Source organism: Aotus nancymaae, unplaced genomic scaffold, assembly GCF_030222135.1.
Source record: "Aotus nancymaae isolate 86718 unplaced genomic scaffold, 86718_ANA_hifiasm-v0.15.2.pri h1tg000003l, whole genome shotgun sequence".
Classification (NCBI taxonomy): Eukaryota; Metazoa; Chordata; class Mammalia; order Primates; family Aotidae; genus Aotus; species Aotus nancymaae.
Window position 1 is genome coordinate 1628496 of NW_026988414.1, and position 25829 is coordinate 1654324.

The following is a 25829-nucleotide window of genomic DNA, read 5'->3' on the forward strand; positions in this document are numbered from 1 at the left end:
CAGCCTGGGTGAGAGTGAGATTCCATCTCAGAAAAAACCAAACCAAGTAACACAAAAACCCAAAAAACAAGAAACAAAACACAGAACACTTGTGACAGCACGTAGGCCCACCGAGATAATCTGCCCACTTTAAGATCCTTAACTTAATGACATTTGCAAAGATTCCTTTTCCAAGTAAGGAAACATTGACAGGCCCTAGGGACTGGGACCTGGATATGCCTTTGGGAGCCGTGCATCAGATCCCACCGCAGCCAGTGTGTCCTAATGTGGAACACATGTGTACCACGTGACCTAGCGCTTCGGCTCCTAGACGAATACCCCAACACGAGTGTGCGTGCCTGTTCACCAACGGACGTGTCTAAGAAGGTCGCAGCAGCGCTGTTCTTAATTGCCCATAACTGGAAACTAACGTACAGTGGAATACATGAATAAACTGTGGTACATCCATGTATCCAAAAACATACAGCAATCAGAACCAATAAACAAATCTGGATGAATGCCATAAATAATCAATCATGTGCAAAAGAAGTCCATGCAAGAGCACGTGTGGGCTGATTCCATTTAAATGAAGGCCAAGGCTAGGCGCAGTGGCTCACGCCTGTAAGCCCAACACTTTGGGAGGCTGAGGCTGGTGGATAACCTTAAGAGTTCAAGGCCAGCCAGGCCAACATGATGAAACCTTGTCTCTACTAAAAATATAAAAATTAGCCAGGTGTGGTGGGTGCCTGTAATCCCAGCTACTCGGGAGGCTAAGGCAAGAGAATTGCTTGAATCCAGGAAGCAGAGGTTGCAGTGATCCAAGATCGCGCCACTGTACTCCAGCCTGGGAGATAGAGTGAGACTCCATCTCAAAAATAAAAATAAAAGGCCAGGCGTAGTGGTTCACGCCTGTAATCCAAGCACTTTGGAGGCCAAGGCGGGCGGATCACCTGAGGTCAGGAGTTCAAGACCAGCCTGACCAACATGGTGAAACCCCGTCTTTAAAATAAAATAAAATAATTAAAAAAATAAATAAATAAAGGTCAGTCAGAACAAGCAAGAATCAGTTGTCAGCCATGGCTGAGGGACGAGGTCAGCAAACAAGCAGAAAACTGGACACACTTGCCCAAAATAACTATTTCAGGGCTCTCAAAATCAACCAAAGGTACACAGCACATTGAGAAGCATTTACATTTTGTAAGTGACTGCTTTTTATTTTTTGAGACAGGAGCTCACTCTGTTGCTCAGGCTGGAATGTGATCTCAGCTCACTGCAGCCTTAACCTCCTGGCTCATATCATCCTCCCACCTCAGCCTCCCGAGTAGCTGGGACTACAGGTGCGCGCCACCATGACTGGCTAATTTATTTATTTTTTGTAGACGTGGGGTTTCACTATGTTGCCCAGACTGGTCTCAAACTCCTGGACTCAATCAATCCTTCTACCTAGGCCTCCCAAAGTGCTGAAATTATAACTATGAGCCGCTGTGCCAGGCCTTGAGAAGCATTTATCCATAAAAAGCCTCTATGGCCGGGTGCGGTGGCTCGCGCCTGTAATCCCAGCACTTTGAGAGGCTGAGGTGGGCAGATGGCCTAAGGTCAGGAGTTTGAGACCAGCCTGGCCAACATGGTGAAACCCTGTCTCAACAAAAAATACAAAAATTAGCTGGATGTAATCCCATCTAGTTGGGAGACTGAGGCAGGAGAATCTCTTGAACCTGGGAGGTAGAGGTTTCAGTGAGCCAAGATTGCACCACTGCACTCTAGCCTGGGTGACAGAGACTCTGTCTCCAAAAAAAAAAGAAAAAAGAAAAGAAAAAAAGCCTCTAGAACTTTGAATAAAAACCAGGGAAGCCTTTGGCCCTCCTGCCTAGAGCTGTGCCATCCCAACCCTACCGTGGCAGGCGCAGTGGTTTTATTAAGGACGGCTGTGGAAACCAACAGCTTTTGCCACCCCCAGGGGCTGCCTTGATGTGTGGCAGAAGATGAAGCACACCCTGAGAAATGTCATCAGGAAAAGGAGCGAAACTGGTAGGAACCAGAAGAGAAGTGTCTGCTCTGCTGGCCTGTGGCATGGTCCCTGGCCGAGGAGAGCAGGGGCCCAGCCAGCAATTTAACGAGGAGAACCTGGAAATGGAAGAGCCATGGACAGGCTGGATCGGCTCCCCACAACCCCTGGCCAACGTGGGAAATATGCACCTGCGCAGGGGAGACCTGCGGGGGACAAAGGACGGTAAACTGAGGCTGACTTGAAAACTGCCTGAACTTCAGATGACTCCACAGCCACGCTTTGCTGAGATTTTCTGTTTTTTTTTTTTTTTTTTCACTTGTTTCAAGCATGTTCACAATTGCTCACATAAGCAGCCTGTCAGCCAGCCTGGCAACACAGCAAGACCTCATCTCTACAAAAAATAAAGTAGCCAGGCACGGTGGCATGCACCTATAGTCCCAGCTACTTGGGAGGCTGAGGGGTGGGGGGATTGCTTGAGCCCAGGAGGTCGAGGCTACAGTGAACTGTGATGGTGCCACTGCACTCCAGTCTGGGTGACAGAGCAAGACCCCATCTCAAAAAATAAAAAAACCCTTCTCAGATTACTCAAACCTCTACGTATCTCAGTTGGTGTCTGTTGATTGTTGGCTCTCATTCAAGTTGAGATTTTTTCTTGTTCCTGGTATAAGTGAGTTTCAGTATAAGACTTGGGCTCTTATTTAAATCTTTGATCTTAGCAGACCTGGAACACTGCCAGGGGAAGGAAGTGCCACTCACTTCTGACAGGTGAGAGTGGAAGTCGGAGCCCCTGCGTGGCCTCCACGGGCACCCGGGACAGGGAGGGGTGCCTCATTGCTGGGTATGGGTGGGAGTTGGCACTTCACACCGGGTCTCTGCTGGCACCATCCTGGCTGGAGGGAGAGGGGCACTGCTTATCGCTCCCCACCCGGCCTGTGCAGGGGAGAGGCTTCTCACTCAGTGAGTGACAATGTGACAGTTCAGTCTCGATCAGGCGCAGTGGCTCACGCCTGTAATCCCACCACTTTGGGAGGTTGAGGCAGGTGGATCACTTGCGCCTAGGAGTTTGAGACCAGCTTAGGCAACATAAGGAGACCCCACCTCTACAAAAAATCAATGCATAAAAATAAAAATTAGCCGGGTGTGGCAGCACGTGCCTGTAGTCACAGCTACTTGGGAGGGTGAGGTGAGATGATCACCCGAGCCAAGGCTGCAGTGAGCCATGATCATGTCACTGCACTCCAGCCTGGGCAACAGAGTCAGACCTTGTCTCAAAAAAAAAGTCCTTACAAGATGACTTAACCTCTGTGCCATTTCAGTTGGCATCTGTTGATGGCCTGCTTTTGTTAAGATTTTCCTTGTTCCTGGTACGTGAGTTTCAGTATTATAAGACTCGGGTTTTTATTTAAATCAGTTTTTGGCAGAGATGGAACACTGCCAAGAAAAAGCAGTGCCACTCACTTCCGCCAGGTCAGAGTGGAATCCAGGTTCCCTACGTGGCCTCCACGGACACCCCAGAACAGGGAAGGGTGCCTCATTACTGCTGGGCATGGGTGGAGGCACATCCACACTGGGCCTCTGGCTGGCACCTCCCTGGCTGCCCACCTGGTCTGATGGGGGAGGAGCTTCCCACTCAACAGGTGACAGGGACAGCAGGTACCTCCGTACAGTGGGTGAGGGTGGAAATGCAGACTTCCACTTGATTTGATGATGGGGTTGGGGTGTTTTTCATGGTGTTTGGCTAGAGAATTTTTTTTTTTTTTTTTTTTTTGAGACAGTTTCTCACTGTCACCCAGGCTGGAGTGCAGTGGCATAATCTCAACTCACTGCAACGTCTCCCGGGTTCAAGTGATTTCCTGCCTCAGCTTTCTGAATAACTGGGATTACAGGCACCTGCCACCATATCCAGCTCATTTTTGTATTTTTAGTAGAGACGAGGTTTCACAATTTTGGCCAGGCTGTTCTCAAACTCCAGACCTCAGGTGATCCAACCACCTTGGTCTCCCAAAGTGCTGGCATTACAGGCGTGAGTTATTGCGCCCGGCCCTAGAATGTAATATTACATTGTATGAATGGGTGGATTTTATGGTATGCAAATTATAACTCCATAAAGTTGTTTTTTTTTTTTTTTTTAAAAAAAACAGGCAGAATCCAGGACAGGGACTACTGGGGCAGGGGCAGTGAATAGAGGTGGGCGTGCGGAGGCTGGGAGCCAGGCCTGCCCTGTTTTTTTGATCTGGCTGCTGGTTAATTGGGTGGGTTCACATTTTCACATTGTAAGAATTCGCTGAGCTCTGCACTTAGGGTGCTCACTCTTCTCCACAGGTGTTCATCTTCAATAAAACATTTTCTACAGAATCCCTATTGAGACGACTTCACAGTGTTATTCTGAGGCTCAAATAGCACCTGGTAAGCTATGCGCTGCTTGGCACAGGCGAGAGCCGTCGGGGATCTGGACGGCTGGTCCGAGTTTAAGCAGCCAGCTCCCCCAGGCCCAGGTTGCGAGGTTTTCTTTAGCTCAGCCCTGAGTCTCACTCACCCCACATTTGGGAAACATTTGACATGATTCAATTTGTGTTCCAAATAAGCATTAATGAAAGAACTCCAAGTCCTGGCCCCGCCGCCTGCCCTCTCGGCTGCACACGCCAGCGCTGTCCCCGAGCACACTCCCCACGTCCCCACTCTGCTGAGGCTGAGACTCACTCTGCAGGGCGAGGATCACCACTTTCTTCGCCATGCCCATCTCATTCTCTGCCAGGCACTGGTACTGTCCCGCGTCGTCCCTCTGTAAGTGGGCACAGGAGGGGGGCATGGTGGTCAGAGAAGAGGAAGAGCAGCTCAGACACTTGGGTAGGGGACCAAGGCCAGCCGGGGACACCTGAGCCCCCCAAGAGCATCAGAAGGGCCTCTGTGGCCACTTGTTAACAGACACGCAGAGGATCCAGCCCCTTTTCATGCCCGAAACTGGGGGTGGTGACTAAGGTCCTTGTTGCCCTAGGTGGAATGTTGGAATGTCTTGCTGGAAAAGCATGGTTTAGATCCACCTCTTCCAAACCGTGTCCGCTGAAATCTTACCGTCCCATGGCACACGATTTGAGCTTCCTTGGAAAAAAGGATTCCATGGTCAATAAGTTTGGGAGACACTGAATTAGACAACATGTTACGGTGCTTTGGAAATCAATAACTACAGGAAACCAGAACATTAGACGCCTCTGTTGTACAAACAGGACTAGAGTCTGAACTGCAGGACTTCTCAGGGCATTTACTGTGCCAGCGTGCAAAGTGAGTCTTCCAGAAGGGAGACGATTGGCAGCGTTTCCCTAACAGGTGGTCAATGGACTTGTGGTGGAATTCAGTAGTGTGCTGACTCACATCACTTCTGAGTGGCAGCAACACCAGGAGATGGGGCTGGGGCAGCCTGAGGCCACTGTCCACTCCCAGAAGATGGCATCTGGGGGGTCACACCCAAGGGACTGCGGGGGACGGCATGGCACAAAGTTAAGAGTGTAGGTTTGGAGGTCAGACCGACATGGGACTGAATCCTGGCCCCGCTGCTTACTGCCCTGAACCCATTACTTAAGACATTTTCATGCTTCTGGAGCCCCAGTTTTCCCTTCTGTAAAATGGGATCCAGATAATTGCTAGGATCTTATAAGCATTAAATGGAATAACACTTGCTAAGTGTGAGGCCCCGTGCCTGGCCCACAGTTAGTACTTGGGTAACAGGAGCCATTATTACCACTGCTCTTACTGCTGCTCTGATTACTAGTCCTATTATTATTACTACACAGAGAAAGGCTCCCAAATGGGTGAGATCAAGGCCCCTAAGATGAACTTGAGTCAGACTGACTTGGGGATTTCCGCACAATCATCAGAACTTGAGACCCAAAATGGAAGTTGAGGGGGGCTTCCCCAGGACCCAAGGCTTTGGAAATAGCATGGAGCCAGAGGCAGGAGACCTGGGGGTAGGGGGCCCTGTCTCCTGCAGTTATTGGTTGTGGGCCTCTCTGAACTTCAGTGTCTTCATCTGGGCCAGGCACAGTGGCTCACACCTGTAAACCCAGCACTTTGGGAGGCTGAAACAGGCAGATCACGAGGTCAAGAGATCAAGATCATCCTGGCCAACATGGTCAAATCCCATCTCTACTAAAAGCACAAAATTAGCTGGGTGTGGTGGCACACACCTGTAGTCCCAGCTACTCAGGAGGCTGAGGAAGGAGAATCGCTTGAATTCGGGAGGTGGAGGTTGCAGTGAGCCGAGATGGCACCACTGTACTCCAGCCTGGCAACAGAGCAAGACTCCGTCTCAAAAAAAACCAAAAACCAAAAAACAGTATCTTTGTCTGTAAATAGAGAGCACTATTACCTGCCTACCCTGCCCCCTGAGGTTGTTAATATAACATTTTGGGGGCCTTACCCACAGATCACTCTTAAACAATGGGTATGAGTCACCTCACTGATTTCTCATTACAGTCCTATGAGGAAGAAAGAATTTGCTCCATTGAATGGGTGGATGATGGAGGCACAGAAAAGCCCAGTGGCTGGAGGTCACTATTGGTGGTAGTGGGAGGGATGTCTGGGGAATAGGCAGGAAGGTGCTTTGTAGACTGCAGAAGCAGGGGTTGGAGGCAACATGAGAACTCTCCTGAGCAATCAGAAAAAGTGTAGAGTTGTCCTTGGTGGCCCCACCCAAGGTGCCAGGCCCCGCCTTGCCTCGGTCCTGCGGATGGTCAGTGAGCCATTCTGTAGCTGGTGCCGGAGATGGCTGTCCCGCAGTGGAAGGCCATCTTTGATCCAGCGGATACCTGGTGCTGGGTCTCCACGCACCACACAGTCCAGCTGGATACTGCCCCCAACAGGTTTCACCAGGTAGGAGAAAGCCTCTCCTTGTAGAACAGGAGCCTCTGTATGGGGTGACATCAAGCGAGTTGGCAGAAAAGAGGTTCCCTGCAGCCTCAGCCTCCCATAAACCCATCTCTAAAGATCTGCCCAACCCCTGCCTCCAGGGGCCTCCAGAGGCTCCTGCTAGCCCAGCATGGTTGTATGTAGTTAGCGCATCAGGGATAGCAAACAGTGTCCATGCCGTGGGCCAAGTCACAAAGACTGGGAGTAGTTTCCAGGAACTGTGCTGAGAAACATCTGAAGCTGAATGAGAAGAGTACTGTGATCGATTAGTGATGCCTGCGATGGGCACAGGCAGGAACACAGTGTTACGCGTGTCATCTACTCTCTCACAGATAGTGATTGATTAGTGATGCCTGAGATGGGCACAGGCAGGAACACAGTGTTATGGGTGGTGATTGATTAGTGATGCCTGAGACAGGCACAGGCAGGAACACAGTGTTACGTGGGTCATCTACTCTCTCTCACAGATGGTGATTGATTAGTGACGCCTGAGACGGGCACAGGCAGGAACACAGTGTTACGCGTGTCATCTACTCTCTCACAGATAGTGATTGATTAGTGATGCCTGAGACAGGCACAGGCAGGAACACAGTGTTACACATGTCATCTACTCTCTCTCACAGATGGTGATTGATTAGTGATGCCTGAGACGGGCACAGGCAGGAACACAGTGTTATGTGTGTCATATACTCTCTCTCACAGATGGATTACACTAGCAGTGGAGTGCCTGCTAGTGTACTAGGGTACTTTGAAAATCAATAACTATAAAAAAAAAGAAGCCTAGACACGTCTGTTGTCATAAAGCAACACTACGAGACTCATGCTAATCTCAAAATGCTCCTGGATGCTCTGGGCTGGCTTATATCCTTCCTGGCTTCCTGAGGTTGGATCTACCAAAAGCCGCAGTTCTCTTTTGGTGCTCGAGGCTGCTCATTCCCTCCATCCAGCCCCACCCATCCTGAAGTTGAGCAAACTAAGTCATGGTGTCACCGAGAGCTCCTGTGCCACTCCTGGTGGATGGGTAAGCCATAGGGGACAACTGGCTAGCTGGTGAGCTTCTGGCGTGCTTCTGCCGGGGCGCCCTGGCCCCCATGCTCTCCTCCTACACTGGTACCATCCAGCTGCAGGTAGTGCGATAGAGCAACTGGTCAGATTCTAATTCTACTTGCATCCAGGGTCGTCTTGGGAGTGTCAAAAATACCGATGCCCAGGCCTCACCCCAGAGATGCTGGTTTACAGAGTTGGAGGTAGAACCTGGGCTTTGGGATTTTATAAAGTCCCCCAGGGGATTCTAACGTGTAGCCAGGGCAGGGAGCCACTAGTTCAGAGGACAGGAGGGCGGGTTCTTAGGAAGCCCATAGGTTGGGTCCCCATAGACTGGAGGTCTTGAGAGACGAGCCACCTGGGGAACGCACCCTACCCTTCACGTGGACGAAGCTGACCGCCTGCACGCGACCCACTCTGTTCTCCGCCCAGCAGATGTAGGTCCCACTGTCTTCTCTGGAGACAGCTGCCCGCTGCAGCGTGCTGCCCGCATCCTGCTCGGACACTCCTTCTGTGGTGGAGAAAGAAGCTCGAGGGGACTCTGAGTCGGGTGCAGGGAACTCCTGCCCGAAACGCTTCCCTGGAGCCTGGGTACCTGCAGGAACTTAATAAAGATGCAGAAACAGATGGGAGTCCTGGGTGAAGGCTGACCGAGTCAGACCTGTTCCTGGGAGGCACAGGCCACACTGAAGGCTGAAGTTAACGAGCCTGCCTTCTACTATTTCCAGTGCACAATATGTGTTTGATAAACGGTCAAGGGCAGGTCTTTGGGGAACTCTCAGCACAGGGCACTCACTGACGCACCACTGTGATTTCTAGAGAGAGGTCTTTTTTTTTTTTTTTTGAGACAGAATTTCGCTCTTGTTGTCCAGGCAGGAGTACAGTGCAGTGGCGCGATTTGAGCTCACTGCAACCTCTCCCTCCCCAGTTGAAGCAATTCTCCTGCCTCAGCCTCTTGAGTAGCTGGGACTACAGGAACATGCCACCATGCCCAGCTAATTTTGTATTTTTAGTAGAGATGGGGTTTCACCCTCTTGGCCAGGCTGGTCTTGAACTCCCAACCTCAGGTGATCCACTCGTCTCAGCCTCCTAAAGTGCTGGGATTACAGGCGTGAGCCACCGTGCCCAGCCAAGAGAAGGACTCTAATAATGGACTTTTCCTCTGGGGTTAGCCTTTGCCTCTAGGAGAGGAATAAGGATCAACATCACCATCAGCTGGGCATCTACTCGGGGCCAGGTCTGTGCCTAGGCGGCTTCTCTGTCGTCATTCTGACCTCAGGATCCCTGGTTGTGTCCATTTGACAAACAGCTGAGCTCAGAGAGGCCAAACTATTATACTTGCCCAAGGTCCCTGCCCAGGAAGTGGTGGGGCCCAGCAAAGCCTTCACCACACGTGTGCACAGGTATTCCACACCTGGGGACTCAGAGCTAGGAACGTGTGATATCATATCCTAATGTAGGAAAGTCTCATTTTGCAGTGGAGGGAACTTAGCAATTGAACAATTCAGCAGGCATTCAGTGAGTACCCACCAGGTACTCCACAGGCCCCGCGCCTCCCTAGACATCACCTGGGTTTCAGGTAGGAGGACAGAGCCCCCCACCCCCTCCCTCCCATCAAAAGGGGTTTGCTGAGGGTCCCACCATGGGAGCAACAGCTCTGGGCTGGAACACAGGCCTCCCCCCGCTGGCCCTGAGGTCTCTGGGTTGAGTCTTCTCAGGTGGCCTCTTGCCAGCTCTGATATATGGTTTGTCACAAATGGCCACAGCTGGGTTTGCCTTGTCCCTCTACACAGGGCCACGTTGGAAGACCCGGAACCAGTAGGGCTGGTTCACAACCTCTTCCTGTCCGCTAGGCTGGGGCTCCCCACCTGCCCTCCCTTCTTGACCTCCCGGGGTCCTGACTCTCTGTCCCACCCACGCCCAGCAGACCCAGACCTGTGACCGGCCGGTCGTTGACAGTCCAGCCAATGCGAGGGGTGGGGCTGCCCTGGGCTGCACAGCGGAGCCACAGCCTGTCCCCGAGTCGCAGGCTGCGGTCCCCAGGCAGGGTGGTGAACACAGGCAGTGCCAGAACAGTGAGGTGCACACGGCGGCGGGCCCGGCCTACAGCATTCTCTGCAGTACAGGTGTAGGTGCCTGCGTCCTGGCCCTGTGAGCAAAAGAAAGGGGTTGGCTGGAGAACTGTCCCCGACCTCGGCCCGGGTTGGGATGCCCCTGGGACCCACTTCTTTGAAGGTTCTCATGGTGTATCCAGCCCAGAGAGGTGAAGTGACTTGCCCAAGGTCACACAGCTAGCAAACGGGTCAGCATCACCACCACGCCCCTGCTCCGTCCCGCGGCGTTCACAGGCTCTGCTCCTTCATAACCTCAGCCCTGACTGCCTGAGCACAACAGTTACTGTTTACCGAGCACCTACTGTGTGCCACCCCGTGCTTAGAACCTGACCTGCATGGCAGGGCTTGCTTTTGGTGCCTGACAGAGCGCCCAGCAGGGGCTCCCAGAGGAGGAGTTTCATGGTGCATTCAAGCAGGGCCGGTGCGCTCACCACTGCACTGCCAGGCTCCCTGGATGGCCACACCCAATGACCCTGACCCCTCCAGGTGCGTCCACGGAACCCATCTGGAGAGGGTATCATCACAGAACTGCAGAATCTGACGAGTGCTGAGGGGAAGGGGGTCAGGGTTCCCACCCACACCCCTGGCTCAACACTCCCCAAAGCCCAGAGGACGGTCAATGCCAATGCATGGCTGAGAACAAATGGGGAGACTTTCGGGACACAAAGTCATCACCGTATCCCGAGCCCCAGTCCGGGTCCCCCCCTTCCCCAGGTTCCCCAGGAGCTGGCTGCCGAGGTCCAGGTTCACATTTGGGTTCTGCCTCTTGGCAACGGTGGACAACGAGGTACACTCTGAGCCTCAGTTACGCCGATTTCCCCAGGCTCCCGGGGTTAAAGGCTGCACAGAGCTTGGCGCAGAGCCGGACAAACAGCGGCCTCAGCCACTCTTCCCTGCTGTGCGCTCGGCGCAGTGCCTCACCTCCAGGTCCTTCACCAGCAGCTCTCCAGAAGGCTGGATGGTAAACTTCCCCTCAGCGCCCCACACGGGCTGGCCGTCTTTGTCCCACGTGATGCTGGGCTCAGGACTGCCCCTGGCCTTGCAAGGCAAGAAGGCATGGGAGCCTTCGGTGCTGGACAGATCTGGGAGGCCGTTCTCGATCATGGGTGGGACTGTGGGCAGAGGGAGGCCCACTTGGAACCGGGGCTGAGGGAGAGGGCTGACCCCAGCGCAGGGCCCTTGGCCTTTGGCCCAGCCCTTCAGCCTTCCCTGGCCATCAGCTGCCCCCTCCAACTCCCTAGTCATAGGCCATTGCCTGTGGTCAGGATGATCTGGGGACTCCCTCAGTTTGGTGACGCTGTGACAGTGATTACATTGCACCTTGCACACGTGCACACACACACATGCACACGCGCGCATGCACACACACACACAGATGACTAAAAGCTGCAGGACAGAGGTCTTGGGCAGGGTCCACTTGGGCACAGACTCCTCATATCAGGCCACCCCCAGGACCAAAAGCAGAGGAGCTGTGCTGGGCAGAGTGAGGGTCACTGGTTTGGTGTCTGGCAGGTCTGGTGACCAGCAACGCTCCAGGTCTGAGGGGAGAGGAGCACGCTGGACAGTGAGGTGCAGAGGAAGCCTGGAGCCAGCAGCCCCTCCCCAGCCCTACACAGCGGCGGGCGGGGACGGCCACAGAGACACCACAAAGCTGGCCACTGGGGCCAGGACACGCCCGGCCCATACTGAATACTCCCTCCCGGCAGACTTTGCAGAGTTTCGGCCAGCGATGCCACCTTGTCTTTGAAGCCAATGATCAGTCAAACTAAGGGAAGGGCACCTGTAATTGTGTGTGTGGCGTGTGTGCCGGGGAGGGCCAGAGAGGCTACAGTTACTGGAAACCAGAAGGAGTGAGAGCTGCTAGACTCGTGTTCCAGGAGGGCCAGAGAGGAGGCAGCGGGGACGGGAGTTCGTGTCTGAGTCCAGAACTCAGGCATCCAGTGAGAGGTGTTTTTCCTTTAATTCCTTCTGGAACTATAAGCGGTGTGCCCTGCCAGGCAGGGAAGGGAGAAGCTTGCAGGAGCCTCAAGCCCCGCAGTTGCCAGGGCCCAGCTCGGCCCCAGCCTCACACCCACCGTGCACCACCAGGCGCGTTTTCCCCACGGCGCTGCCTGCACTGTTCTTGGCGATGCAAAGGTAGTTTCCAGCATCCTCTGGGCTGGCGTGGGTAATCCGCAGCTGTCCGCCAGGTAGGACCTGGGTACTCACTCCTGAATGAGGAAGAAGAAAATTGGGGGGCTGGGAGCTGGGGTGGGGGACCCCCAAGGTGGGTGGATTGGGCTATTCTGTCTCACAGGCAGCAAATGACTTGCTGGGGTCACAGAGTGGCCAAGGGACAGAAAGAGCCAAGAAGCCTGACCCGCAGCCCAGCCCAGCTGCCTCCTCCCGACCTCCCAACTTGGCCACCGAGTGCTCAGATGGCATCTCAGGCCATGGTGACAGGAGAAGCGTTGGGGAGGGGGCGGCCAGAGCAAGGGTGGAGGTGTGTCTAGGCAGGCCAGGGGCTTTCTGGGACCTCTCAGCAGCTCTGCGGGGTCTCCCAGGACAGGAAGCAGGGCCCCCCAGCCCCACACTCTTCTCTTCCCTTCCCAGGCTGGCTGCCAGGGGCCCTCACCCGCAGGGATGTTGAGCCCTTCCCTCTGCCAGGTGATGGTTGGCCGGGGGATGCCCAAGGCCTCGCAGGGAAGCAGCACCCCATCTTCTGCCACGGCCCGAACCACGCTGGGCAGCGGCTTCACCACTGGGGAGGCTGCAAAGAACAGGGGTGCAGAGGGCACTGCAAATGTCCTTAACACACAGCTCCTCCAACCAGGGGCCCTCGGAGCACCAGAGAGCGAGGCCTCTAGGAGAACAGGGTTCTAGAAACATCGGCCGCAGCAACAAGGCTGATTCTTTTCCTCCCAAAGAATCCCATGAGAGGCAGGTCTGCGCCTCTGAGACCCAGGACCTCACCTCCAGCCTGAGCCCCACCCTTCTCTAGCTCTCCACCTGCTCGCAAGGAGCTCTGGGCTCTGGGCCACGGACCCTTACCTTGCACGGTGAGGACGACGTGCTTGTGGGCTACGCCAGCAGCGTTGCGGGCTGAGCAGGTATAGCGGCCTGCATGGATGGGGAGGGCCTGCCCGATCTCCAGGGCGCCTGCAGGTGGAATCAGGGTGAGGGATCAGGACAGAGGTCCCAGGGATGGAGGTGGCAGGGCTGCTACGCAACCCCACTCTGTCTCTGGTTACTCAGCCTGCCCCCTCTGACCATTTATAAACAGCCCGGGGAGGAGACCGCATGGGAACCTGGAGTCTAGCTTTGCCTCTGTACCCTGCCCAAGGGAGAGGCATGGGCAAGTTCCTTCCACTCTCTGCACCTCAGTTTTCCCATGTGTGCAATGAAGAATCAGACAAGATGGTCTCTAGACCCTTTTGGCTATGAAGCTCCAGGATCTTCGACTTCCCTGCCTGTAATCCCCTGCTCACAGATCCACACCCTGCTGTTCTCACCTTGGTCTGCTAAAAACTCACCTCCTCTAGGAAGCCTCCCAGGATTACTGCCTCCTTTGTCCTCCCTTTACAACCTCCTGGCCTTAGCCCTGGTTACTCAGTGAACACCATTTTAACCTTCCCAGACTGCAGGCTGCACCTTGGCAGCCTAGTGACAAGGGTTCTAAATTGTCCTCTGTGGACCCCTGGGGGCCTGCTGGGTGGGGGAAGGGAGCAAGGCCCACTGCACCCTGGCCACCCACAGCCCCTGCCCCTGCCCCTGCCCCAGCCCCGGACGGAACCAGAGCTGAGCTTTGTTTTAGTTTCGGACCTTGCTGTTACCACTTACCGCACTTATCGGAAGGAAGCTTTTGTTTTGTATTTTGTTTTGAGACAGAGTCTCACTCTGTTGCCCAGGCTGGAGTACAGTGGTGCAATCATAGCGCACCGCATCCTTGAACTCCTACGCTCAAGCGATCCTCCTACCTCAGTTTTCCAAGTAGCTGGGGCCACAGGCATGCACCACCAAACCCAGCTAATTTTTAAAAATGTGTTTGTAGAGATGGGGTCTTGCTGTGTTGCCCCAGCTGGTCCCAAACTCCTGGCTTCAAACAATCCTCCTGCCTCAGGCTCCCAAAGTGCTGGAATTACAGGTGTGAGCCCCTGTGTCCGGCCTGGAAGGAAGTTCTGTTGCTTCGGAAGAGTTCGAAAATCACAGGTCTGGCCAGTGGTTCCTAGACTTTAGAATTTCCCTAACCAACTAACAAATAAATTTGGAGATTCTCCATAAAGCTTCCAACTTGTTATTTTGACAAGCAAAGACATTTTAAAAATCACATTAGGCCAGGCACAGTGGTTGTAACTCCAGCACTTTGGGAGGCTGAGGAGGGCAGATCACCTGAGGTCAGGAGTTGAAGACCAGCCTGGCCAACATAGTGAAACCCTGTCTCTACAATAACACAAAAATCAGCCAGGCATGATGGTGGATGCCTGTCATCTCAGCTACTTGGGAGGCTGAGGCAGGAGAATCCCTTGAACCCGGGAGGTGGAGGCTGCAGTGAGCAGAGATTGTGCCTTGCACTCCAGTCTGCGTAACAGAGCGAGACTCCATCTTAAAAAAACAAACACACAAACAAAAAAACCCACCATGTACTATTATCTGAATCTCATCAAGAAAAGGAAGTTTCAACACCAAAAGACAATTTCAGAATAAAGGACGATTCTTCTGAAGGGATAAAACCAGGTTTACAAAGGCTCCCAGGGAGCAGCTATTTTTCTTATTTTGCCATGAAACAGCACTTGTATGCCAGAGGGCCTCAGGAACTGATGGGTCTCAACACTGCAGAGCACGGAGGAGAATATGGAGCTCAGAGAGGGTGAGAGGGTCCTCCCAGGTCACACAGCGAAGAGAGGCAGAGCCAGGCCAGACTGTCCTACCTTGTTCCACCATGTGACCTTCTTTCACCCCCTCCACCTGCTGTCCCAGTTTCCCCTCGGCTGCCTCTCTCTGTGGTCACCCTTATTTACCCGATGGTGAGACACGATAGCCGCTCCCCCGAGCTCCTAGCTGGGCGCCTGCCTTGCTCCAGGACACGGTCGGGGCTGGTATGCCCGTGCTGTGACATGTGAGGACCACAGGCGCCATCATGGTCACGGTGAAGTCTGTCTGGTCATCGGCAATGGTGGGAGGCACTGAAAGCCAAGACAAGGTGACGTTAGTGACAAAGGGCCAGGGAGGGAGGTGGGGCAACAGAGGGAGAAGTCACATTTGCCCACTCAGCAAATCCTTCTGGGCACAGGGCTACAGCTTTCTTTCTTTAAAAGAAAAAAAAAAAGTGTTCTTTTTCAGAGATGGGGTCTCACTATGTTGCCCCAGCTGGAATGCAAGGGCTATTCACAGGTGTGATCCTACTGCTGATCAGCATGAGAGTCTTGACCTGCTCTGTTCTGACCTGGGCAGCTTCACCCCTCCTTAGGCAACGTGGTGGTCCCTGCTCCCAGGAGATCACCATATTGATGCTGAACTTAGTGTGAACACCCACTCAGCATAGCACACAACAGCGCAGGAATCCTGGGCTCCAGCGACCCTCCCGCTCCAGCCTCCCGAGTAGCTGGGACTACAGGCAAATGCCACTGCACCCGGGGGATACAGCTTTCTATGGAGACCCTGGCCTAGTAACTTTGCAGGGGTTTACTCGTGGGTTTCCCACTTGGGGTGAGGGATGCCAGAGAAGACCCCCGGGGTAAGTGTCATTTAACCCGAGATCTGATGGAAAAGCAGGTGTTGGCTGAGGGGAAGGGTGTTCCCGGCAAAGGGAACAGCATGTGCGAAGGCCTTCAGGCAAGGAACAAAAAGCTGAGCAGCTCGATTAGACCCTGGAGGCAGGTCTGGTGTGAACTGAACCTGGGGGCTTGGCAGGCCAGACCACACAGGACCTGGTGGGTCCAGCTAAACTCCTGCATTCTATCCTGAGGGCAATGGGCAGCTGTGGAGGGAGGGATTTTTAACAGGGGTGATGACAAGGTCAGATCTAAGTTTAGAACATTCTAGATTCGGGGGGGACAGGCCTCTCCCGTGAGCTCCTGTGTGCCAGGAACTGTGCCGGAGCTGGGGTTAAGTCACTGTGACCAGGCAGGATCTGAGATGCCTTCCTGGAGGAGGTGTCCAGTGCAGTGCGGGCAAGCCACACAATTCCCTGCAGGCAGGGAGAGCACCCAAGAGTGGGAAGGCACCGCCCCCGCCCCGGGCGTCCTCCTCCACCTCCTCCCTGACTCACCGTGGACGGTCACTTGGTAGAGCCTTCGGGCCTCGCCCACCTCGTTGCTCACCACACACTCAAACTGGGCTGAGTCCTGGGGGCCGGGGGCCTCGAGGAGCAGGGCGTTAGAGGGCAGGAGCCTGGGGCAGAGAGATGAGTGGCCAAGTGGCTGCTGGGCTGACAGAGACCAGTCGTGGCTTTCCGGCCGGGCTGTCTGGATGTGGGGGTCTCACACCCATTCCCCCTTCCTGTATCCGGCCTCCAGCCCTGACTCTAGAATTGTCTTCTAGAAGTTTCTACCGCAAAGGTCTAGCTGGTGGATTTGTGATTTTCATTTTTATCCCTGTTTCTCTGTAACCCTGCACATTTATTATAATAACCATCTGTGATAACTTCTGTAATAACAACCGTGTCAAAGTGGCTCAGAGTCTCAGTCACTGATTTCATTTTTACCAAGTCTAGGCTTGTCACATTGGTTTTCCAATTTTTTTAAATTGACATTCTATTTTTTCTTTTTTTTTGAGACAGGGTCTCGTTCTGTTTCCCAGACTGGAGTGCAGTGGCACCACCAGAGCTCAGAGCAGCCTCGACCTCCCAGGCTCAGGGGATCCTCCCACCTCAGCCTCCCCGGTAGCTGGGACCACAGACCTTGCTCTGCTAATTTTTTATTTTTTTGTAGAGATGGGGATCTCACTATGTCGCCCAAGCTGGTCTTGAACTCCTGGCCTCAAGCAATCCTCCCACCTCAGCCTCCCAAAGTGCTGGGATTACAGGTGTGAGCTACCACGCCCTGTCCATGTTTTGTTTTTAGACAAAGAGTGACTCTGGTGGATATAAATAAAGCCCAGATGTCTCTGCTGAGCTCTCTGTCCCCAGTGCCCTCACCCCTATCTCAGTGTGAAGACCCCCTGATCCCCAAAGTTGAGACATCAGTTCTGGTCCTGGCTCCGGTGAGACCTGAGCACACCCCGCCTAGTCCCTGCCCTGTGCCTCCCCACCCCATGCGTCTCAGGAAGTCACCGCAAGGTCCAGTCGTTACCGGTAGGCGCCCTGCTGCAGGCGGAAGTCCAGCTTCTGTCCGTCCTTCCACCAGGCCACCAGGGGCTTAGGGGAGCCGCTGGCCTCACAGGGCAGCGAGGCTGGGGTGTGGGCGGTCAGGGTCAGGTTGGAGGGGCTGGGGGCGATGGCTGGAGGCTCTGGGGAGAGCACAGTGTCAGGAGACAGGCACAGGGGGCTGGGGGCTGGGGGCTGTCTGAGTTTGTGCCCAGGGGCAATGCCACTGCCTCCCGCCTTCCACCCATCCCGGAGCGGGCACAGAGGGAGAGGGCAGGAGAAACCTCAAAGGGAGAGCTTCCAACAGGCTCCCGAAGCTGATCGTTTTGGGCTTTCCCCATCCCTGAGCCGGGCAGCCTCTCACTGCCTTTCCTAGACCGAGGACTCCAGGATGCCAGGGTCCACTCCCCATCAGCCCCGCCAGAGCAGCCCCACACAAGCTGATCCATTGGAGTGGGAGGAGATTGGGGCAAATGATTCTAGTGATTTTGAATTTTATCCTTTCACGTGTTTTACCTTTTTTTTAGACAGAGTCTCACTCTGCTGCCCAGGCTGGAGTGCAGTGACGTGATCATGGTTCGCTGTCGCCTGAAACTCCTGGGCTCAAGTGACCCTCCCACCTCAGCCTCCCAAGTAGCTGGGATTACAGACATGTGCCACCATGCTTGGCTAATTAAAAAAAATTTTTTTTGTAGAGATGGGGTCTCACTGTGTTGCCCAGGTTGGTCTCGAACTCCTGGGATCGAGCGATCCTTCTGCCTTGGCCTCCCAGACTTGTTTTACCTTCTGCACATGCTTTCTTACTGAACAGAATCGCTGTTCTGTTATGTAATTTATGCGCTAAAGTACCACTGTGTCCTTTGAGCGTGCATGATCACAACTTTCTACTAATGGGCTTCATGGTCAAAAACATTTGAAGACCATTGGCTCTGGGCTCCTGACAGCTGGGGTGACCCAGAAACTAAGCAGGACTGGGCCCCGACAGGGACTGGACTCTGAAGCCCTTCCCCAGGCCACCTACCAAAGACCTGGAGGTCGCGGCCTTGACGATCGGAGCCAGCAGAGTTAGATGCCAGGCAGAGGTAGTGGCCAGTGTCCTGGGCAAGGGCTGGCTGGATCCTCAGGGAACCCTCGGGCAGAACTTCGAACCTGGAAAGGATGGTGGGGGGTTTCCCTGGAGATGCGCAGGGCCAGTGGGGCTGGAGGAGGGCTGTTTCTGGCAAGACCGTCCCCTCTGACCCACTATCAGAGAGAATGCTGATACAGCTCCGCCCTGCGTCCCCACCCAAATCTCATCTTGCAGCTCCCATAGTTCCCACACGTTATGGGAGGGACCCGGTGGGAGATGATGGAATCACGGGGGCGGGTCTTTCCCATGCTGTTCTCGTGATAGTGAATGGGTCTCATGAGATCTGCTGGTTTTTAAAAACTGAAGTTTCTCTGCACAAGCTCTCTTTGCCTGCTGCCATCCACGTAAGATGTAACTCGTTCCTCCTTTCCTTCCACCACGATCGTGAGGCCTCCCCGGCCACGTGGAACTATAAGTCCAATAAACCTCTTTCTTTTGTATATTGCCCAGTCTCAGGTGTGTCTTTATCAGCAACATGGAAACGGAGTAATACAGATGCTAACTGGGAGATGAGAGTCTTGCATCTATGAGGCCAAGGTCGGGGGTCAGAACCATGAGCAGCTCTCTACACCCCAGGCCAACATTAGAAAGACAGAGAGAAGGGCTGCTTCGGGCCTCCCCAACACTGTCCAGGGCCTGGCCTCTCCTGAGAGGCAGAAGGAGCCCCACTTTGCTCTTCCTTAGGGCAGTCCCTAGATCTTAAAAGTGCCCTTCCCAAGGACCATGTCTGTACTCTGCAATCCCGCCCCCAGCCACAGTTGATTGGACAGGGGACGGACATGTCACTCAGGCTGGGCCAATAATATTCTGTGCCCTGGGAATTTAGAATTGGAATTCACAGATGGCTCAGTAGTGAGCAGAGGAGCTGTAAACCTGGGACTGGGGGCCATGGGGGTGTCAGAGGGTGTGTTTTTGCCATGTTCACTGAGGAAGAAGGTGAGCGAGAGAGATGAAGCCCACACCGAGAGAAGCTATAAAACCATCAGAGCTTGTGAGACTCATTCACGCCCCTCTATCCGCATCTATCAAGGCTTCTGATCAAGTCAAACAAGCAAGAGCCCTTCATGAGTGGTGGGCCTGTCCTTGTGTTCTGATGATAAAGTCACATCCTGATGATAAAGTCACTTTTCTGCTCCAACTGCCCAAGTGAGTTTTGTTTACAACCCTCAAAGAGGCACCTGAGAGCCTCCCCGAGGCCCACCCCTTCCCTCTCTCACCTGGGGTTCCCGGGATCCAGGGGGACCCCGTCCTTCCGCCAGCTCATGAGGGGTGCGGGCACACCGTCGGCCTGGCAGGGCAGCAGGGCTGTCTGGTTCACTGAGACGTTCACTGAGGGTGGTCCTGATCGGATGGTGGGCACCGCTGGAGAGGGGCACAGAGGGAATGGGGCTGGGAGCTGCGGCTCTAAGACGGTGGGCAGGGCGGGGTGGGGTGGGCCCTACTCACTGTGGATCTCCACGCGGAGGGCCACACTGGTGCTGCCTGCGGCGTTGCGGGCTGTGCAGCTGTAGTTGCCCCTGTCAGCTGTGCTCAGGGCCTGCAGCTGGAGGAACCGGCCCTGCTCCGGGAACTGTGTGTGGGCATCCTCCTGGAGAGTCCACCAGGGTGGAGAAACCCTCATCAGTGCCCGGCTGCGCTAGGCCAGCCCCTGGCACCAGGCATGGAGGACTGAGGAACCCGTGAGGCTGGACAGTAGCTCTATCCTTCCAGGCTGACCGCAGGCCCTGACTGTGCCCCACGGAGGACCCGCTGAGGAAATGCACTCCTCTGGGAGGAAATACAACCCCAGTCCCTGGAGTTCCTGTCAGAACACCCACAACCCTGGAATCCACAGCTGCAAACTGACCCCATTTGAGGGATGGACAAAGAGCAACTTGGTCACAGGCCCAGGCCATGCAGCTGCTAGCACAGCTTGAAGGAGCCAGGGGGAGAACACTGGGTGGGCCTCAGAAGCCCTGAGTGACCTGAGCCTCGCCTCAGTGTCCCCATCCATAAAATGGGAGTGACAATGACAATGGGGTGGGGGACAACCCTGGGGGGCGGGGTACAAAATGCAGCTCAGAGTGGGGCTTTGGGACCCAGGATCCAGCCGGGTCAGGTCTGGCGCCTGAGAGGGACAGAAGGCAGCGCCCTGAACCCCCACCCACCTGCAGCACGATGCCATCTCTGTGCCACGTGATCTCGGGCGCTGGCTCTGCCTCCACTGGACACTCCAGGACCAGCTGCCCGGGGGCCAGGCCAACCACAAAGCGGGGCCCTCGGGGCCCAACAATGTTTGGAGGGGCTGGGAAGGTGATAGCACAAGAGGACATGAGAGGTGGACTCACTCCTGCCACAGGCCCGTCCTGCCTCCCGGCCCTGCCCCCACCCCACCCCCACTGCCTACCTTGAACCCTGACCCGGAAGCTCTTCTCGACTGCACCTGCAGGGCTTTCAGCCAAGCAAGTGTACAGTCCGGCATCCCCAACCTGGGGATAAAGCAGGTTGAGAAGCTGCCCCAGCCCCTGTCTGCCCACCTCCCAGTCTGGTTTCCTTCTTATGCAGCGAGGGACCCAGAATACAAACTCAGCCCTGTGAGGTCTGCCATCCACCTTCCCAGACAACCCCTGCCCACTCCTTCCAGCTTACTGTTGCTTTAGGGCTGGTGCAATGGCTGCCTCTTCCCAGAAGTCCCCCCTGACTACACCAGCCCTCCTCTGGTCTAGATGGGAAGTCGTCTGCTTTTGGCATCAGCCTGGGCCCTGACCCTTCTGGGGGCTCCAAAGGCACAGCCTAGGTGGGTCACCTCCACACCCTCGCCCCACACAGAGGAGGCACTTCAGCCAAACCCTGCCAACTGCCAACTGCATCTGGGGAAGCTACAGTCCCTCCCCTCTCCCCGAACCCAGCCTCCTCCCAACGCCCAGCCTCATCCTACAGCGGCCATAGCGGTACCTGCACACTCTCCACCCGGAGCACCCGCGTGGCTCTGCTGCTGTGCCCCAGCCTGCTCAGGGCCTGCCCGTCCTTATGCCAGGTGATGTTGGGCTGGGGGCTGCCCTGGGCATCACAGAGGAGCTCCATGGGGGCGCCGGGGGTCAGCGACAGCTCGGCAGGCTGGCCTGAGTCCTCGATGTAAGGAGGGTCTGTAAGCCACCCACAGAGGGGAACACACAGTGACACATGTTTCCAGGACGGTGCCACAGGCGAAAGCGCCATGCTGAGTCCGGGGGCTCTGCTCCCAGATTTTGGTGGCTCTTGTTCTTGGGTCTGCCACCAAGGTTTAGTGGAAAGAACCCAGGAGCACAGCCCTGGGAGAATCAAAAGCCGGTTACCCTCTCCCCATAGGCAAGGCCAGAGAGGAGTCCCAGCGGGAACCAAGCTCCCTGAGTTCTGCTCCCAGGTGGCAGTCCCAGGCCTCCAGGACTCACCTCCCTCACTGCCCTCCCCATTGCCCCCAGAGTCCCTCACTGCCCTCCCCATTGCCCCCAGAGTCCCTCACTGCCCTCCCCATTGCCCCCAGAGTCCCTCACTGCCCTCCCCATTGCCCCCGAGCCCTGAGAAGCTGGCCAGAGGCCAGAGGACCCACCCATGACTGTCAGCTGGAAATGCCTCCTGGCTTCCCCTGCCTCGCTCACGGCCACACAGGAGTAGGTCCCTGAGTCAGCAGCTCCCACTGTCTCCAGCTGCAGGCTGGGCCCCTGCTCGAGGCTCTGGGGCAACCAGGGCTTCCCGTCCTTCATCCACGACACGAGAGGCTGGGGAATGCCCCGGGCCTCACACTGGAGTTCCACCAGGGAGCCACGAACTGCCACCACGTCATTCTGGAACTCCACCGGCTCCAGGACAGGGGGTACTGTGGAGGGCAGAAAGGTGGGCAGGAGCCATTTTATTCCAGGACTCCCACCTCCAGTACTCAGCTTAGATGTGACCTCCTCTGGGAAGCCACCCTGATCCCCCAAGGCCAGGCAAGGGGCCCTCCTCTGTGCTCCCACAGCATTCGCTCTGTCCCCTGGTGTCACTAGTTGCCTGGAATTGTGATTGTCTCTTTACAAAGCTGCTTCCTGCACTGGCCTCCTGGGGGCAGAGCCTTTCTGCCTCCGCCTATCCTGGGCATATCAGGAGCGCAAAGGAGCAATCCAGTGAGTCAGAGATTGAGCCGCAGTGTCCGCTCTCCTCAACGCCCCCAGGGCCCATCCTTGGTTCCACCCAGATGGGCAGAGTGGCCAAGGGCCTTGATTCTCACCTACCAAGGCCAGAGACCCCCTTGCCCCACCCTCTGCTCCGTACCCTGCACCTGCAGGGTGAAGTTTCTGTCTGCCACGCCAGCTGGGCTTGCGGCCACGCAGCTGAAGATGCCGGCATCAGCCAGTTGCACCTGAGAAATCCTGAATCCCCCGAGGAGAGGGAGCAGGAGAGAGGGAAAGAAGGAGAAAGGGGGGAGGGGAACAGAGGGACAGGGAGAGAGAGAGAAGCAGGAGAGGCTGGCTGCGTGGAGAGACTTCCTCCCTTTTCCATCCTTTGTCCCCAAAGGCTTGCTGGCCAGAGGGGATGGGGTGACTGAGCTCAGCCTTTGCTTAAAGTCTTTGCCTGGGTTCCCATGTCCCCAGGATAAAGCCCCCAACTGCTCCCACCACCGCTGCCTGCTCCCAGCCATCTCATTCTGAAGCCAGACCTCCTGCCTCTCAAATTCGGGAAGCGCCTCGTCCCACATGGACAGCTCAGCTCCCGTGGTCCACGCACCCCTCTTTGCCGTCAGAACTCCCCGGAGTCCTCTCGGCTCCTGGCTCCACTGTCTGTCCTCCCACTTTCTCTCCAGCCCTTCTGCCCCCGCCACTCCTCCTGAGCTGCTCCTGCAGCCACGGCGCTGACGCCGACAGTCAGTCCTCAGGCCTGCTCTCCTGTGGCCTGCTGGTCTCTCCGTCCCTGAAACCTGACTTCCCCTGCATCTCCTCCCACTCCGCCCACCTCCCCTTCCCTGGTCCAAGACCCATCCTAACGCTAGCAGCTGGGGCACAGTCCGCACTCGCTCTGGGATGGGGGTGGGTGTTGCAGCCAGTCCTGGCTTCCAGCACCTCCCATGTGCTGACAATCCCCAAATGTCCACTCTGAGTGGCAGAGCCAGTGCCTGTCTGCCATCCCCCCTACCTGAGGGTGCGGCCAGAGCCGTGGAGGTGGGTGCGCTGGGACAGCGGGAGGGGCAGGCCGTTCTTGAGCCAGCTCACGTGGATGGGCGGGGAGCCCCACACGGGACATGCCAGGGTCACCAGCTCCCCAGGCCTGCTCACCAGGGTCCCTGAGCCGTCCACTCCCTGCTCAATGGTGGGAGGAACTGGGAGTGGGTGAAGAGAAGAACGGCGGGTGGTGAGGAAGTCTTGGGGGGAAGGCGGGCTCCTCCCAGGGAAATTCCCAGCAGTGGAGACTGAACTTCCGTCGCCACCCTCGTGAGGGATGAGGCCACTGCAGGAGGGCACGGCCACTGCCCGACTCTCTTCCCACTCCCCAGTCTCCTCTGTACTCTGGCTGGTGTTATTGTCCTCTAATTTGAGGATGGGGCACAGAGGCCCAGGGAAGTGAGACCTGTGGCCCCGGTGACAGTGTGGGCTTTGCTCAAATGCCACCTTATCACCCACGCCCTGGCCCATGCATCACCCTCCCAGTGCCCCAGGGCTCCTCACCCAGCACAGTCACCGTGTGCAGCCTGGTGTCCTCCCCAGCTGGGTTGTGGGCCACGCAGGTGTAGGCACCTGCGTCCGAGGCCATCAGGCCCTTTAGCACCAGGGAGCCGCCATCCAGGTAGAATCTGTGGTGAGGAAGGAGGGCCGAGGGCAGGGTGTGAGGGGGCGTGGGTGCTGCCACCTGTGGGGAGGGCATGGGCCGAGCCTTACCGGAGGTGGGAGCCCATGTCCTGGCCCAGCGGGCTGCCGTCCTTCAGCCAGGCCACGTCCGGCGGCGGCTGCCCGTCGGCCTCACAGTCCAGCCGCACCTCCTGCCCTTCCAAGATGTGGTGCTCCTGCGCCGCGCTCAAGCTCTGGATCCGGGGGGGCACTGAGGCAGGGGTGCAGTGAGGCCCTGGGCAATGGAAGGGGCTGCCCTGGGAGGAGGACAGGAGGTGCAGGGCGCAGACCTACCCAGCACCGCCACCACGAAGTCCTTGCGGGCCTCGGCCTGGGCGTTCTCAGCCACGCATGTGTAGGTGCCTGCCTGGGCTGGCTGCAGGCGGCTCAGCTGGAGGCGGCCCCCCCGGGAGACCACGCCATGCACCACGCTGCTCTCTGTGGGACAGAGGGGGGCCCCTGAATCCCCCAGCCGCTTCTTGTGCTAATAGGAAACTGAGGCCACAGAGGCAAGGGCTCCTTCATGTCCCCCTCTTCTCCAGCCCGGTCTCTGTTCCTTAGAATCCTCCCCCGTTTCCTTCCACTTGGGACAGCTCTTCCCGAGGGACCCACTCCCTTCAGTGTCCAGGATTTGCTCTCGGGCCCAGCTCTCACCTCCCTTCCTCTCCCTCCCCGCCCTGCCCCTCTACCCCCATCTATCAAGGTTTCTGATCAATCAAGTCAAACCAGCTCCTCACCGACCCCACACGAGTCACCCTGGGGCCTCCCCCGAGCCTCTGCTCCCCGTCTTCAGGCCTCCCCTTCATTCCCTCCAGCCACAGCCCTACCCAAACCCATCCCTAACTGCCCCAGCGCAGGCTGATCTCCTTGCCCCGATCCTCATGGGTCCTGTCAGCCTCTCAACACAAACACCCAGGCAACTCCCTGCATCCAGCGGGGAGCTTGGGAATCAGAGATGAGGACGGCTCTGTCCCTGTCCTCAAGGAGTTCACAACGTATCAGGGGCAGGGCAGTGAAACAAGGAGACCCAGTGCTGACAAGCCCTGTGAGCCCCTGATGCAGCTGGGGAACCTGGGGGGCAGGAGGGGTCGGGGAGGGCTTCTGGAGGTGGTGAGTCTCTGCTGAGACGTGATTGCTGAGCAGGACTCAGCCAGTGGGGAGCGGAGGTGACCACGGGAGCCTGGGGTGGGTATTCCAGGCAGGGAACACATGTGCCGAGATACAGCTGGACACAAGAGGGGGTGGGGCCTGCAGCCACCTGACCCAAGAGAGGCAATAACACAGGTCCATGCAGAAACACAGACACGGAGGTTCACAGCAGCACCAAGCATCACAGCGTCACTAAGTGTCACAGCCAGAAGGTGCAGACACCCAAATGCCTGTCAACTGACCAGTGGATGCACAAAAGTGACACGGCCACACAATGGAATATTCACAGCCACAGAAAGGAATGAAGAAAAACATTTAAAAAGAATGAAGTACTGGCGGGCGTGGTGGCTCACGCCTGTAATCCCAGCACTTTGGGAGGCCGAGGCAGGTGGATCACCTGAGGTTA

At 56.1% G+C, this 25829-nt stretch overlaps 1 protein-coding gene across 1 annotated transcript in view; it reads right to left on the bottom strand.

Annotated features, from left to right (window-relative positions):
* Positions 1–25829, bottom strand: part of HMCN2 (hemicentin 2) — a 162606-nt gene that overhangs the window by 15907 nt on the left and 120870 nt on the right. Inside the window, exons 63-85 of the mRNA XM_064377021.1 lie at positions 24569–24712; positions 24326–24485; positions 24116–24240; positions 23586–23769; positions 22728–22825; positions 22027–22293; positions 21393–21583; positions 20845–20926; positions 20606–20742; positions 19905–20046; positions 19676–19820; positions 18351–18478; positions 17316–17472; positions 16295–16416; positions 15045–15209; positions 13078–13185; positions 12662–12796; positions 12123–12257; positions 10969–11159; positions 9869–10082; positions 8310–8444; positions 6698–6888; positions 4688–4769 (exon numbers count right to left, since the gene is read on the bottom strand). Of these exons, the coding sequence (XP_064233091.1) occupies positions 4688–4769; positions 6698–6888; positions 8310–8444; positions 9869–10082; positions 10969–11159; positions 12123–12257; positions 12662–12796; positions 13078–13185; positions 15045–15209; positions 16295–16416; positions 17316–17472; positions 18351–18478; positions 19676–19820; positions 19905–20046; positions 20606–20742; positions 20845–20926; positions 21393–21583; positions 22027–22293; positions 22728–22825; positions 23586–23769; positions 24116–24240; positions 24326–24485; positions 24569–24712 (3438 nt within the window). The remainder of the gene's footprint in view (positions 1–4687; positions 4770–6697; positions 6889–8309; positions 8445–9868; positions 10083–10968; positions 11160–12122; positions 12258–12661; positions 12797–13077; positions 13186–15044; positions 15210–16294; positions 16417–17315; positions 17473–18350; positions 18479–19675; positions 19821–19904; positions 20047–20605; positions 20743–20844; positions 20927–21392; positions 21584–22026; positions 22294–22727; positions 22826–23585; positions 23770–24115; positions 24241–24325; positions 24486–24568; positions 24713–25829) is intronic.